The sequence below is a fragment of the Buteo buteo genome, chromosome 21, assembly GCF_964188355.1.
Source record: "Buteo buteo chromosome 21, bButBut1.hap1.1, whole genome shotgun sequence".
NCBI classification, from domain to species: domain Eukaryota; kingdom Metazoa; phylum Chordata; class Aves; order Accipitriformes; family Accipitridae; genus Buteo; species Buteo buteo.
Genome location: NC_134191.1, coordinates 6,697,962 through 6,712,546, shown reverse-complemented (window position 1 = coordinate 6,712,546; position 14,585 = coordinate 6,697,962). Strand labels below are relative to the sequence as shown.

The 14,585-nt window shown below is 40.2% G+C and overlaps 1 protein-coding gene across 5 annotated transcripts in view; it reads left to right on the top strand.

Moving 5' to 3' along the window:
- TAFA1 (TAFA chemokine like family member 1) overlaps window positions 1–14,585 on the top strand; it is a 349,166-nt gene that overhangs the window by 291,559 nt on the left and 43,022 nt on the right. For all 5 annotated transcript variants that reach the window (XM_075052567.1, XM_075052563.1, XM_075052566.1 and 2 more), the window contains one exon: window positions 7,918–8,058. In XM_075052567.1, coding sequence (XP_074908668.1) covers window positions 7,918–8,058 — 141 coding nt within the window. The remainder of the gene's footprint in view (window positions 1–7,917; window positions 8,059–14,585) is intronic.

The window sequence follows — 14,585 nt, the reverse complement described above, 5'->3', positions numbered from 1 at the left end:
AAAAGACTAAAGAACCCCGCTAAAAGAACATTGGATTCTTGGCTGCCTCATGGGTTACATATCTGCTTTTTGTAGTTCATCAATACAAGAATGCTAATAGTACCTATTACAATTCACTTTCAATACTCCCTGTGACACAAAAGCAATCAAACATACGGGGTATGCGTATGGTCCTCTGCAGGCAGCTCTGCCTGATTGCTTTTGCTCTGCTGTCTGTCAGGGACAACATATACACCCAAAAGGTGGGATTTTCTCATAAACTCTGACATTTTTGTGTATGCGTATACTGTACACGTGCATGCAAAATCGTAATTAAAACTACCCGTAACTCTGCTTCGATAGCAGCTACAAGCAAATTCCTCATCAGCATTCCTCTCCAGCCACTCTTGCCCTGTTGTCCTCTTGAATACTTCAGCCGACGTGGGTTATTGCACTGCCGTTTGAGATGCAATGTGCCAGAGGCAGTAACTGCTACAAGACTGCCTTGCCTTGTTTTTCTGGATACCATTTTTCCTTTGATTCATCTTTAAGAGCGTTTTTTTTTTTTAAATATGCATAAGAATAAGGTCCTGTGCAAATTTCTCAGGAGATCAATTTGCAAGGCTCTTTAGTAGAAAGACCTATTCTCTAGTGTGTATATTGGTTTGATATGGAAATCCATAAGCCTGCCCTAGATCCACCCACATCTCATACACTGATGTGCTCTGAGTTTTCTTTGTGAATTCAAGAGTAGAATCTGTACCATTTCTCCTTTACAAAAAATACTTATTTTTAATTTCTGCGAATAAACCAGTTCTCGAGGATCAGAGTCTATTCCGGGCGTAAGTATAAGAATCTGTAAATCTCTTAGATAAAAAGCCTCCTGTGGCTGATGGCAGAGAGCATTAGTAGAAAATTGTAAAAGACTACAAATCCAGGTGCTAATTAGAGCTTTGCATATCCCTGCTTCCCCTATTATATTGAATGGGAAATAAAATAGAAATGGGGGAAAAAAAAAAGAGTTAGTATTCAAATGAAATATTAACATTCTGCTGAACAAAATATTTTAAAGATATTATTTTCCTCTAAAAATTCTTTTGTTATGGATTTTTGTAGAAAAGTTTGACTTCGTGAAAATGGCCTTTTCTGTCAAAACTACTCTTAGAAAATTAGCTCATAGCACTGTAAATAACCAGAGATGCCTGTGCTGAATGCACATAGTCCCTCTTAGCTTATGATTTCTGACTCCAGAATCTGTCAAAACTTTGGCTTAGTATGAAATTAATTTCCAGCTGTAGCTGACCTGCTTTGTCCAGCCGTTCTTCTCCAGACTCTAACCATGTGTGCAATGGGTCAATACGAACCAAGACAATACTATTATTGGTCTTACTCAGAATAGGGTTGTTGTATTGGTGGTACAGGAATCAGGGCCTGAACCGAACAGGAATGCTGCACGACCCACCAGGACAGAGTCCCGTGGGCTCTCAGCTGAGCTGTGACCTCAATGAGTACTCTTTTAATTGACCTAGACATCGGAAGAAGCTCAGTAGGAGTTTGAAATGAACCACAAGGTGCAAATCCACGGGAAACCAAATTTTGCTAGCCACACTCCTCGTGGAACTACTTGTTCTGGTCTTTTGTAAACAAATAGCGTTTTCTTCAGAGGAGGTACCCTGTGTCTCCAGAACCCTTTCCTAGCAACAGCATTCGAGAAAATAATATCCCAACCTAAAACTTAATGACCCACAGCGGGAATCACTTATGTTGCTGCTGTTGCATAGAGTCTTCCCAAACTGAAAATAATATATATACCACATAATGAACAATGAAAATACTGAATATTAATGAAAATAGAAATATAAATTTAGGAAACAGACCACTGCAGTCTATTCTGATCCACTGGGAAAAAAAAAAATCCAGTATATAACCAGGAGGCTTGCAGAGCATGTGCAGTGCATTACAAATTCCCACAGTTACTGCAACTCCATATATAATGAGTAGCCCATTAATCCATTTGTATCAGTCATCATAATGGGAAAGAATTAAGTAGGGCTTAATGCTATCTTTTTATGCTTGGGTCCATTTTTTGATGGTACCTTTGTGTTACTTAAAGTTCACGGGCCAGATTCAGCATTTTTGTAACTTCATTGGAACTGATGGCACTCTGGCAGCTGAGGTGCAGTTAGCCTCGACCTTGTGAAACTCAGTAAAAACCCTAAGCCTTGTCTGATTGCTCTGCAGCCATTGTCTCTCTCTGTGCGCAGAAATGCATCCTGTAAACTTGATCCTTTTCCTTCTGGAGCAGATACAGAATGTCAGTTGATTACATGTAAAACAAAAATTGGAGTGTAATTGCACTGTGGCTATGAGGAGTGTTTTATTTGTTCACTTATGAAGTGGCTCATGGAGTAGCATGGGACTTTGTTTTTCCATCTGTTACATGTTCCCATCAGAAGCAAAAATGTTATTTTGCGAGTAACGTAGTAGTGGTTTATTATTTCTTAAAGTAACGTAAAGTATAGTATTTTCCCCTGAGCGCAGTGTAGTCTGTAGTTCTGGCACATTAGCTGGCATAAACATTTTGATTAAAGCTTATGAATGTATTAATTACACCTGGGAAGTTTCCAAAGCTTATTGAAACTGCAAACTCTTCAAACTGCAGCCCCCAAACCTGAATTCTTTTCAGCAAATGTAAAAATGGCTATCACAGAGTTGTCTTTTCTTTCTGTGGGATTTATGTATAAAGACATGAGGTGGCAAGGGTGTAATTTTTTGTACCCATTAGTTTCTGTAAGCACTTTTTCAGAAGGTGTTCAAGTGTCTGAAGAATTGTTACTGTCATGTTTTTAAACATTTGGTGGAAGTCTAAAGAACTTTAATTCTGTCTGGAGTTTTCTCTGATCTCCTAGGTCTAGCAACATCTGCATATACTTAAGCATTTATCAGAATAACGTATGGGTATATGACCCCAGACAGGATCATAACACTGGAACATAGACTGTCTAGCTGAAGCTGTATAAATAGAACTATCAAACCCAGTAACAGTCCTAATGAACTGTCTGGAAATGTTGATAAAATTGGTCCATATGATTTCCTTTGCTCGTATTCCCATGGTGGATTGCTTATGGTGTAACACAGGGCAGAATTTGACCAGCAAAGCCTATGAAGTAGTTTGGGCACCACTAATTTTTTTGCAAGTAACACGAACAAGTTCTTACAACAACCTTCAACTGGATTAGGTTGCTTGGTGCATCGACGATGAGATAGAAGCAAATGTAACAGAGGATCTGAATTCTAAAATCACTGGGCGTATGACCCCAAAAAGAAAGGCATATCTTATCTATCAACCGTCTGTGCCTCCGCCAAACAACCCAAGAAGTCTCACCTAAGCGGTGCTTTGCTCATGCATTCATGCACACATGCATTCATTATGACTGACCTGCCCTAGGAAGGTCCATTAAGTGGAACTCATTTCAAGCACAGATGGTCCTGAATAGCTTAATGTCTGCCTGGTGGCCAGAATAAGTGAATTCTTGATGGCCTTAGACTTCTGATCACATACATGCAGCCAAGGAGGAAATGAAAACATGTTTATCATTTTGATAAACAGCCTCTCTCGTTGCTGCAGGATGCTCCATGTAACTCAGCAGAGTCAAATACTATTAAATTGTCATCACTGTCAAAGAGAGAACGTATAAGTTTTGCTACCTGACTCATAGTTAATGACTTCCACAATGTATAACACAAATCAGTACTGCTGTTTGCCTTTTTTATGTTTGTTTACTGATAAGTTCAGGCTTGGCTAGAATACAGAGGCAAGTTATAATTTTGAAGTGCAAAATATGCTTTTATTATTACCTCTCAGCTAGAGATATAAACCCCAGAGAAGACTAGAAGATGTTTTTTTGGCTTCTGCCAGGCATGCACTCACACCCTATAGGTGATTAGATATTTTAAATCACAGCCACACACAGTAAGCTCATGCTTGTGATAAAATATTTAACTCTGCGGTGTGTAAACTCAAGGTGGCTTTACAACAGGGACAAAAATGAATATGATTTCAGCAGTTTAGTGTCCTCCAATTAGAATTAAACCATTTGCAGGAGTGACAAAGAGTTGCCCCTCTTTTACAGTAAGAATGATGTGTAATTTCTACAGTTTTGTATTTTAAGCCTATGCAGAACAAAGACTTCCAGAAGGCTGGGAAATATGAGCAGAGCCGTAATGCCACAGATAGTTGCCATCTTCAACAGCCCAGAACCCTTCCTGGCAGCCAGTTCTGTCCCTCTTGCTTTGGTAGGCATCACATTTCCTTCGTGCAAAGTTGAGCACATCCTGTGAACTGAGCGTTCAGAAAGGATCAGCTGTTTTTACTATCAAATCCTGCTAATGTTTGGTGTGAAGAGGGTATAAGTCATGTTAGGACATTTTCATTCCCCACTGAAGCTTTCCTGATTTGCGAGTTCCCGTTCCTATTCCTATTTCTAATCTTTTTCTGTTTTTCTTGTGGCAGGAGGGAATTAAAAAAGCATAAGCTGTTTTTCTTACCAGGTGGATAAAGCAGCTACTTCATGAAATGTAACTGTCAACAAAACATTCAGAAGACACTTACTTAGAGGATTTTAGGGCCCTTTCCTCTCCTTTTAAGATCAATGGCAAATCCCCTATTGACTTGAACGACTTAGATGAGGCTGTTATTGTGGAAAAAAAGCCAGAAGCTACCTTAGCTCAATAGACCATAAACTTCCAAAAAAAGACATTTCTGTTCTTCTTGACAAGGATTCAAAATTTTGCTGCACTCACAGTCTATCAGGTTAATAATTCACATTTTTTCAGGACTCCCAGCACTGTAACATCTTGCCAGGTCTTTCCATAATCTAGAAGAACCACTGAGAAAAAAATCACTGGCTCAGTGATCAGAAATCCTCAGATATTGGTATTACAGCTTTTCTCAGCGCTCTCCCTCTGTCCCCCCTAAAAAAATGAAAGTTGGAAATAAAAAATAACAATTACAGAATAAAAAGTTACTTCACATATACATCTGATCATGTTAAAATTTTTTCAGTGGAAACTGAAGACTGATTCATCTTCCTCTCCCCACTCTAGCTTGTTTCCTCATTTGTACAGCTGAAATAGAGATTTAAGTTGAACCTCTGCCCTCCCCCTCTAGTATATTTGTGGTTTATATATTTCTGTGACTAACATAATGAAGAGTTTGCTTTTTCAATGAGGTTTTTTCCTAGCCTCACTGTGTCCATTTGTATTTGTCTGGGTACCTCTATCTATTCCTATTTTGTATATGGTTTTTAAAAAGTCTAACATGTACATGCATGGTTGGCAAAATATATACCAGCAAAACACATTGCCTGCAATGCTATCCAGTAGTCATTCATAGGCTAGTCATGCTTTAATGGAAAAATCTAATCCCACATAACAAATTTTCCAGGAAAAGAAGGTGTGTAACATGCAGAACTTTCTCCATGTAAGATGGATTTTTTTCTTCTGTGTCAGCACTAAGAAGGGTCTTTTTATTACTGTTGTTATTATTATTATTTGCATGACAGTTATAGACCATGCAGATAAAAGTTCCAATTAATGTACTTAACTGTCTAGTGGTAAAAAAAGTGGTTTTTTCATTGCTTTTATAGTTTCATTATATTTTGCCACTCCTAAACAACTATACACTTTGAGTTAAATTCTTTATTGCTGCAGCAACTTGAGCTTCCACATAACAATTAAAGGTGTTATAAAGCTCATCCACCACAACCCATTATTTCAAATAGATAACCAAATAAGCAAGACTAGCTCATGTGGTTATTAGTAGTCATACAGCAAATTAATAGAGAAAATTAAGCATTTAGCTTATTCACAGATATTTACCACACAGTCTATGTAGTCTAAAATTAGAAATGCTTATTACTGCGTACATTATCTTTATTGTTGAGGTTGCAATCAATAAAATCACAAATCTTTCTTCTCTTAGGGCATGACCATAAGATGAATTAAACCAGTGAGAATCTTTTCATTGCTTTCAATACGATTTGGATGAGGGAACAGGGAGTTTATCTGAAGAATTACTTCATAGAAAAATACAAGCATTTGGGGCTGAGTTGATTGTCACAATTCCTCTTACTCCTAAGAGACACTTAAAAGACCATTTGTCAGATGATGGCTTTCTGAATTGTTGGGATCTCTCTTCTGTGGCACCTATTGGCTTTCAAAAAGCTTGTGTCAGCAGGCCAAATGTACCTAATAACTAATACATGAAACAGCATTTCTCTCCAGATGAGTTAAATATTTACTGCAAAGTTTGTCTTCTCTCATCCCTGCAAACTCATCAGTGCTTAACCCTATGACCACACAACCTAAGCTCATTTACCCTAATGGACGTTCACAGGTTTTCATCCACTGACTCAGCTTGGAAGGTCAGTGGTTTGAAAATTTAATGTTACAAAACAATTCCACGCTTTGTGGAGTCCCTGTTCGTTGATAGCAGTCACACCACTTAAAACTGCAGGTACACCTTATGGTACACCACCATACGACCTTAACAGCATATAGTCAAGGAAGATTCCTCCCTGCCCACCTACCCCAGCGCTTCACTGCAGAAATGTCACGTATGTCGAATCACCAGGTAAGAGGGAGATGCCACTGGACTCCCAGACCTCTTCCAAAATCCCTTGTTCACAGCCAGACGTGGATCAGCATCTCCACACTGCTTATTCTCCAACCTGGCTGCAGGGTTACCGTAGTGTTCAAAAGCTCTCAAAAGTTATTTCAAAAAGAGTGAAAGGCAAAGACAGGAATAATGCTTTTTATGCTATAGTAAAAGCAATGTACAGTTAGCATTTCACAGTGGCATAAAGTAATAATGCTTTTCTAGAAAACCTTCTTACTCATCCTGCTCTTTAGTAGTCTGTGCATGATGTTTCATACTAAGTTTAAACAAATCCTGCCAAATTTATGCCGCAATTTCATAAAGAAGCCAAATATCTGTAGGGAGCAGACTGGCACTATTAAATACTTGGTGATTATGAGCTAAATACAATCTGAACTGAGGAATCGAGAAATTACTTGGGCAGTGCAGTAGCCCACTGTGGTGTCTCATCTCCTCGCACTGCACTGCTAAGGTGAATGGGAATAACAGACTTGATACTTTCTTTCCGGGCGTAGCATATGCCACAAACACCAAGTTTTCATAAACCCTAAGCCACCATCTATCTGTCTATCACTCCTTTGTGTTCTCCACCTAATCAAACTATTGCAAATGTTCGTAAGGAACAGTTAGGGAGAAGACAAATTAAGGCTGGTGATCTTGTACACGACGGGAATGTCTCCTGCCTTAAAAGTGCCAATTTAGTGAGTGGGGTAGCAAAGGGAAGTGCTGTTGGACCGTCCTGTAATTTGGAGAGGCTGATTGTCATTCCCTAAGGGCTGAGTACTGTCATAGAATCAAATATTTGGAGAAAAAAGGTTATTTCTAGATGGATTTCCTTAGCCCCTGTCCTTGTACGAGAGAGTATTTGGGGAAAGAAGCCTCCAATATGACTAGCATAAAATCAGCCGACAGTTGTTGCACATTTACTGTAGTGTGTAACCTACGTTTCTTCAGGCCCAGACCCTGACGCATTCATTTTTAGGCCAAAAATTCTGCTGATGTCAGAGAAGCTTCTAATATAAGACAGGCAAGCTATATGTACTGTAAAGGGGCATTTATCTACATTTCCTATTAAAACTGAAGTATAGCAGCACCCGGTTTATTCAGGAGCACGCATAATGGGAGAAATAGCGTTGTAATCCCACCTGTATAGAAGCCGTGCAGAGACGCAGACAGAAGCACGCCTGGGTGCTTTGATTAGCCACTGCTGCTCTTCCTAATCAGAGTGTCAATATTCTCTTTTTCTTTTTTTCTTTTTTTTCTTTTTTCTTTTTTGCCAGAAGGAGGAACGTGTGAAGTTATAGCAGCACACAGATGCTGTAATAAGAATCGAATTGAGGAAAGATCACAAACAGTAAAATGCTCCTGTCTACCTGGGAAAGTGGCTGGGACTACAAGAAACAGACCTTCCTGTGTTGATGGCAAGTAGCTCCTCCTGTATATATGTCTCTGTTTGTGTACCATCCAGTAAATAGCTTTAAATCTATAGATTATGCATAGGAACTTTGTTGTGTTCTCTATTTAACAAAAAGGAAAAATCTATAAGCATAAGCATACCTTTACACCACCTTGCCTTCTACTTTAGTGCATGGTTCTGTGCACTTGTGTCAAGTTAAGATTTACTCGCAAAAATGAGAGTATAGCATTTGGTACAGGCACTTAGATAAGAACAACAGATTCTGTGGCATGATCAAGCCCTTAATAAATAACTGGACAAAATTATCCCTTGCGTCACTTTGCAGGTCCCCCCGGTGCCACATTAGCTTTGATTCATAAATATTTCAAAGGACAACAGCCATTCACTTTGATTTAATTAGCCATTTGAAAAGTCAGTGGCAAAAAAAGATAAATAAATGAATCATGTAGTCTTGTCCTGTAACAAACATTACAGAAAGCTAGGAAAACCACTTCTCTTTTGAAATCACTGGTGGTGTCTCTTGTCATGGGGATTTTTTTGCTGAAGGAAAAACACCATGTTATTTGTGTGGGTTTCATATCAGGTCTAGGTCTGCAGCGTGTATTCCTCTCTGGGCTCCCCTGCCACCGTTGAAAGGTGAAACCATGCAGCAACTGGGGAGAGAGCCGTGGCTTGGAAGTGCTTAGCAAAACATAAATCGCCTAAGAAGACAGGGAGTAAGTGCTACTAATCCCATTAGTTACCCTTCCCAGACAAGCCACTCTGTGTTGCAGAATCCCTCTGTGCAGCAGCTTTGTGAAACGGAGTATCTCATAAAAATTCCTGCCTATTCTTCATGGCAAACATCTGGTGCCTTTGTTTATACCACTCCACAGCCCAAAGGTGTTTCAAAGAGCCAGGGGTTGTTTTGGCTAGAGTCAAGGCGGGCTCTGCCCTGGGGTCTCCTCATCCTTCCCATGGCTGGACTTCCAGGGCTGACAGAGTAGCTGCAGGTTTTGGAAGCACCCAACGTTTTCTCTTTGGGTCTGTCGTTTGGCATTCAGCTTCCCCCCAAGGGAGTGAGAGCGGGGAGTTATACAAGCAAACATTGCAAAAAATGGTTTCTTCTGGGTACTTTTCCTCAATCACATGCTGCAAAGGCACTAGCAAGGGAGCAGGGGCTGGTCCAGTTGCAGCCCAAAGTTAGACAGGAGTATCGGTGGGTGTTGCGGACCGGAGGACTGTGTAGACAAAGCTCTGAGGCTTGCACATTCAACACCAAAAAGATGAGAGATGGGGGATGCCTTGGAGGGGTGAGAACCTCATGTTTTCTCAGCAAGTATTTGCGGTGTGTATGTATCCGGTTTATATATTAAAGATAGTAAGAAAATGTTTTGTTATTTCAAAAACACTTTCAAATTTTTAAATTATGAGGCAGTATTTCATAGCTTGTTGGACTGGGAATGCAATTCAGCTTCTGAACTCGTGACTCAAAACACGTTATGAATGCACCTGTGAATGATTACATTTTAATCCACATTCTGCCATTCTGTTATTGCTTAATCACCCTGATAAAAAGAAGCTTCTCTTTTTCTGTTAAGCACACTCATAAAACTGTAGGTGAAACCTACAGCTGGTCTTAACCAAAGATCAGCTGTACAAGCCTTGAAGAATTTCATGTTCTTCAGCAGGTCGTGAAAAACAGAGGCACTGGATAGAGCAGAGAGACACCATTAATTCAGATCTCATAATTCTGTTCAGAGAAGAGGAGCTCAAAGAATGCTGTGTTAAGAAAAAAAGTTGGGTGCAGGTGTGGACTGAAGCCTAATTGCTCTGTCAGGATTACAATAAAAAGAAATGTTATTGTCTGGAATTTTGAAAGGAATAAGGATAAAACAATGGCTAATATAAAAGTGTAAAGCTAGTCCCATTGAAGTCACTGGTAAGACTCACAGTGACTTCAAAGTCAGCAAACGCGAACTACAAAGGAATGTCTTCCCCTTTCAAGTTTAGTTGTTGTAGTCAGCCCATAGCTTCTTTTGTAGATGGCTGGTGAACGGTTCAAAAGCCCAATATGCTGCTCGTAAAAATTAATAGAAGGGGCATTTTCTTTGGCCTTTGTTTTATCCCAGACTTTGCTTTGTGACTTTTGACATACTGACCTGTTTTAAGTCAAAACTTTGACCTATTTAGTGGTTCTGTTCTTGCTAAGGCAAGCTCCCCAAACTTCCCATGGGAGTCCCATTGACGTCAATACTTTAACTCACACAAAGCTTTGGGATTTGCTGTTTCTTTTGTACATGAGGACATTTCAGAAGGTCATCTGTAACTTTTTACCTTCTTTACCTACCATATTGAAGGGATTAAGACCCTTTAATCTCACACTGTATACGATTTCAAGCTTGCTTGGGTCCATTAGTTAAAAATCCATGGCTGTTCAGGTACAGCAGTATATTCACACCCGAACAGACTGATCACCTTTGAGAGGTGACAAGGACTGGGACATCCCATGTAAGCAGTTTGACTCCCATCTGTGGTTGGTTACTGCCTCGACCCATCCCCACCTGATGGCTATTTAGTAGTGTGTATAAAACAAGCTGAAACTCAGCATTGCTCTGTTTACAGCATTGGCCAAACTGTGACTTAATGGGATCAGTATCGAGCTTTTGGTGTTTCTCAGTCCAAATTCATCAGAAAACACCTTATCAAGGATGATGCTTTGCAGTTTGAGTTCACGTTACAGAGAAGAGATTGCATTGCCTTCTACTAGCCATTGCTCCACGACACAACTGGGCTGCATGGGTGGGACTGTGTGGAGAGCTAGCTTTGTTTTCTAAGAGAGTACAATTATACATAGGAGTCAGCTTAACCTTTTTAATAAGTATCAGGGGTGATAAATGGTCCTTTTGTCCTCGTTGGGAGAGCTCATCATGGGTAGCACGCCAACACAGTACATAGGAGTCACGTATGCAGTCCTCCTCCTGAATGAGCTGAAATTCAGGCTGAGTATGTGTTATCTGTTCTCTGAGGGGCAGGAGGTTGCCATGTATTCCCAAGCATCACTTTCTGCCAAGTCCAGCAAACTTTTTCTTTGGGGCCTCATCTTAAAGCAGTATACTGAGGCCAGGCTGTGGCAGCCTCAGAAGTTATAAATTATTCCTTGCCGTTCATTCAGTAGACACTGTCCTAAAACCTGCCTCGGTCACCAATGAATTATGTAGTAGCAACAGTGAGAGCAAAACAAAAGCCAAATCTTGTCAGGAAACAGAGATGCCAGTTTCTGTTTCTTTGCCTCTTCTGTTGCACATTTACTTCCATGATTCCCTTCACTACTTTGAGGTCTTTTTTTCTTTTTTTTGAAGGATGGTTTCAAATGCTCCTTTCCCTCTCTACAATTTATCTTGCATACCACTTGGCAGTAGCACATACCATGGGCATCAGTCTGTTCAGCTCTCCGTCACGGCTGTTATTATTTTCTCCATTTGCCCAAATACCTCTCCAGAGCAAGTCCCGAATGGATTTATTCCATTTGTGCTACAGCAGCTTGAGAGGGTCCTTTTTTCTGGGGAAAGCAGTGTCGAGCACATCCAGGGTGTCCCCAGCCCCCTGCCTCCAGAGCAGAGGGGACCTGTGCAGCTTCGGGAGTCACTGACCTACTCCCAGCAAAGCCGCTGGACACAGCGTGTGCCTTGGCTGGCTGAACGTACCCAGCAACTCCTCATCTACCGTCCTGCCTGCACACTTCAGAGGTGGCCGGGACCAGCAAAACGCTTGAATTTGCATCTCAGACTAGCATGCAGACCCCTCTAGAGCCACACTTTGATGGACCTGCTCTCCCTCCTTTTCCCGTTACTGCAGGCACTTTTTGTGGGATGTGCAGGCTATTTCGGCAAGAGTTTCTTAGCTGTGCTTCTGAATTTGCACCTTCCCTCTCCAATATGCTTGCAAACAGCTTGTCTTCCCCATTTCAGAAGCCCACGAACTTTCCTCCCCCTGCAGTAGGCTCTGTGGGCCCGCGAGGTGTCAGCACAAATAGCTGGGATTTGTCCCCTTGCTAGCTGTCATGTGGCTAGTACGATTTCTCCTATGGGTTGAGGTTTTATCCCTTTGTCAACCTATTTCTTCTTTCGGTACTGTGGTTATCTAAGAGAGATGTTCCCAGTAACATCCTCTGCTCCCTTATAGCAATGCCTCTTGCGTCCTCCTGGTAGGGTCAGTGGGCACATGACGGTTGTCCTTTCAGGTGTCAAGCCCACATCCTTTGGAAAATCCGTTCACCTCTGTAAATAAAGTTCAGTCAGTGGCTCCAAAATTTGAGTTGGTTTTTTCTTAAGTTAATTTTCTGTTATACCACATAAAACTAAAAGAATCCACTAAAACAAAAACCACCCACCATATATATCTCTTTTTTAAAATAGATACTTGTTTTTTTAGAATTTTTTCACCATTCCCAGTACATCATTTACATTAAATGGGACCAAGATTTCTTCTATTGTTCATGCATAATGTGGAGGTATTCTTAATCTTGTTCATCACTTCATCAGAGCTTTCTTCTCCTGCCCCATCTTCCTTCTCAGTATGGAATGCACTGAGCATAGTGAAACCCTGATAAAAAAATGTGACTTTTAAATACCTTTAAAATTGCTATTTGAACCTCTTCTAGATGTATGCAGCATATTCTCGAAATATTTAAATATTATTGAGGGATTTGCATTCACACTGCCCCCTGAAAAGCCATTTAGCTTTTGCTTTTGCTTTCTTACAACCCAAGCTACTTTCTTCAAATAAATAGCTGTAGACTGCTCCAGGTTTGGTGGTTTTACCACATCTTGGCATCATGAGGGATTTCATAACTTCAAAATAACTTTGTTGTGACAGTATCAAATGTAGAGGTTATACCAACACTGTCATATTTGGGTCAGGGCTGTAATGTCCACCTCTCATTCTTCATTGACCTGATCTTCCTGCAAAATTGTTGTCACCTTTCTGAATAGGCTAAGATTTTCTTCTGTGACATGAATAAAGTTGGCTGTGTGAGCTAGAGAGCAAAAATCAGCAAGTGGCAGCAGTGAATTGATTAGTATACTTATGTCTTCTATTTTGGTTGTTTATGGATTGTCTACAGATGACTTGCAGTTTTCTTTGGTTGCTTCCATTAGCAAAACAGTCTTGTGGCCGCTTCATTTATTTTTTCTTTGTTTTGGTTTGTTGTTTTGGGGTTTTTTAAGCAGTTCATTTTAGTACTCAGTATAAACAACATGTTTGAGTGGATGTGGGAGTCTCCACCTTTTCTGCATTCTAGTTGAAAACATGTGGAAATTCTCCTATTTGGACGTTTCCCATTCCCTGTAAGGATACACACTTTTACTTTCCACTGCACTTTGCAGTGGCTGCTCACATTCCTTCCAGGATATCAGTAAACAGGACTGGTCACAAATAGTCAGCATGAAGAAGGTGGGAAGAGAGGCCAGTGAGTCTACAGGGTTACTGAGTAAATATTAACAGAAAAGCTCTGATAATATCCTAATACTTCATATGATCGCTATAAAAATGTAATAGGAATACAAGATATTTATAATTTTAATACTGTCACTTTTATACTGTGAATAATGTGCTTTGTACCATATCATTTATAGTGGTATTGAACAGTTCTGTACAGTCAGTAGGTGGTTATGTCTGTGTGTTCTTTTGAGGCCTTTGAATAATACATAATTTGTTCATCTATACTGAAGTTTACTGTGTTACAGTCAATGATGCTCTCAGACATGCGAGTTTTTTTAATGCTTGAATTTTTCTGTTCCCTTTTCTTCAGTCTTCTTCCAGTCTTTTTTAAACTCTTTCAGAGGCAACCTCAATATTTCTTGCACTATTATCTGTGAAATTTGTTGGACCACAGAGTATGGAATAACAGAAACGCACCTGCACTGGCTTTTGAAGTCAAAATGAACTTTTATGCAGGTTGCACATGTTGCCAGTGGTTTTAGGAAATGAGGTGGTTTTAACACTGGTCAAAACCAATGAGGAAAAAGGAAGGTGCTACTAAAATGCTATGCAGTATCTCTCCCTCTAAATTATTCCTGTAAGAAAGGTCTCTGCAAAGATCTGAGATGATCTGATTCCATGTTGTCTGCAACACAGGATTAGATGCATTGGATCTCAGGCAGCAGGACTAGTGTTCTAACTCTCCATGGTCTGCTGTTGTCCTGTTTTACACCCATCATGCATCAGGGGAAAGGGAAATCACTTACTGATACAGAACAATAAAATGAAATTAATCGAGTATTTCCCTTTCTCCCAGGCTGCCTTCGGACCCCATCAAGTTTCAAATAATTCTGTAATATATGAAATACTAACATGCATGTACATACTTCAGATTTCTGTTAATTTGAGGATTATCCGTCACTAATCACCATGTGGCCCCCTGTATTTACATCAGACTTTGTCAGGACAGCAGTAACAAACTACACACAAGTCTTAATGACCATTGGGAGCACCGTGACTTTTAATGCCTCTCTGGGCCAGCACTGCACAACTCTCCAGTCGTGCTACTGG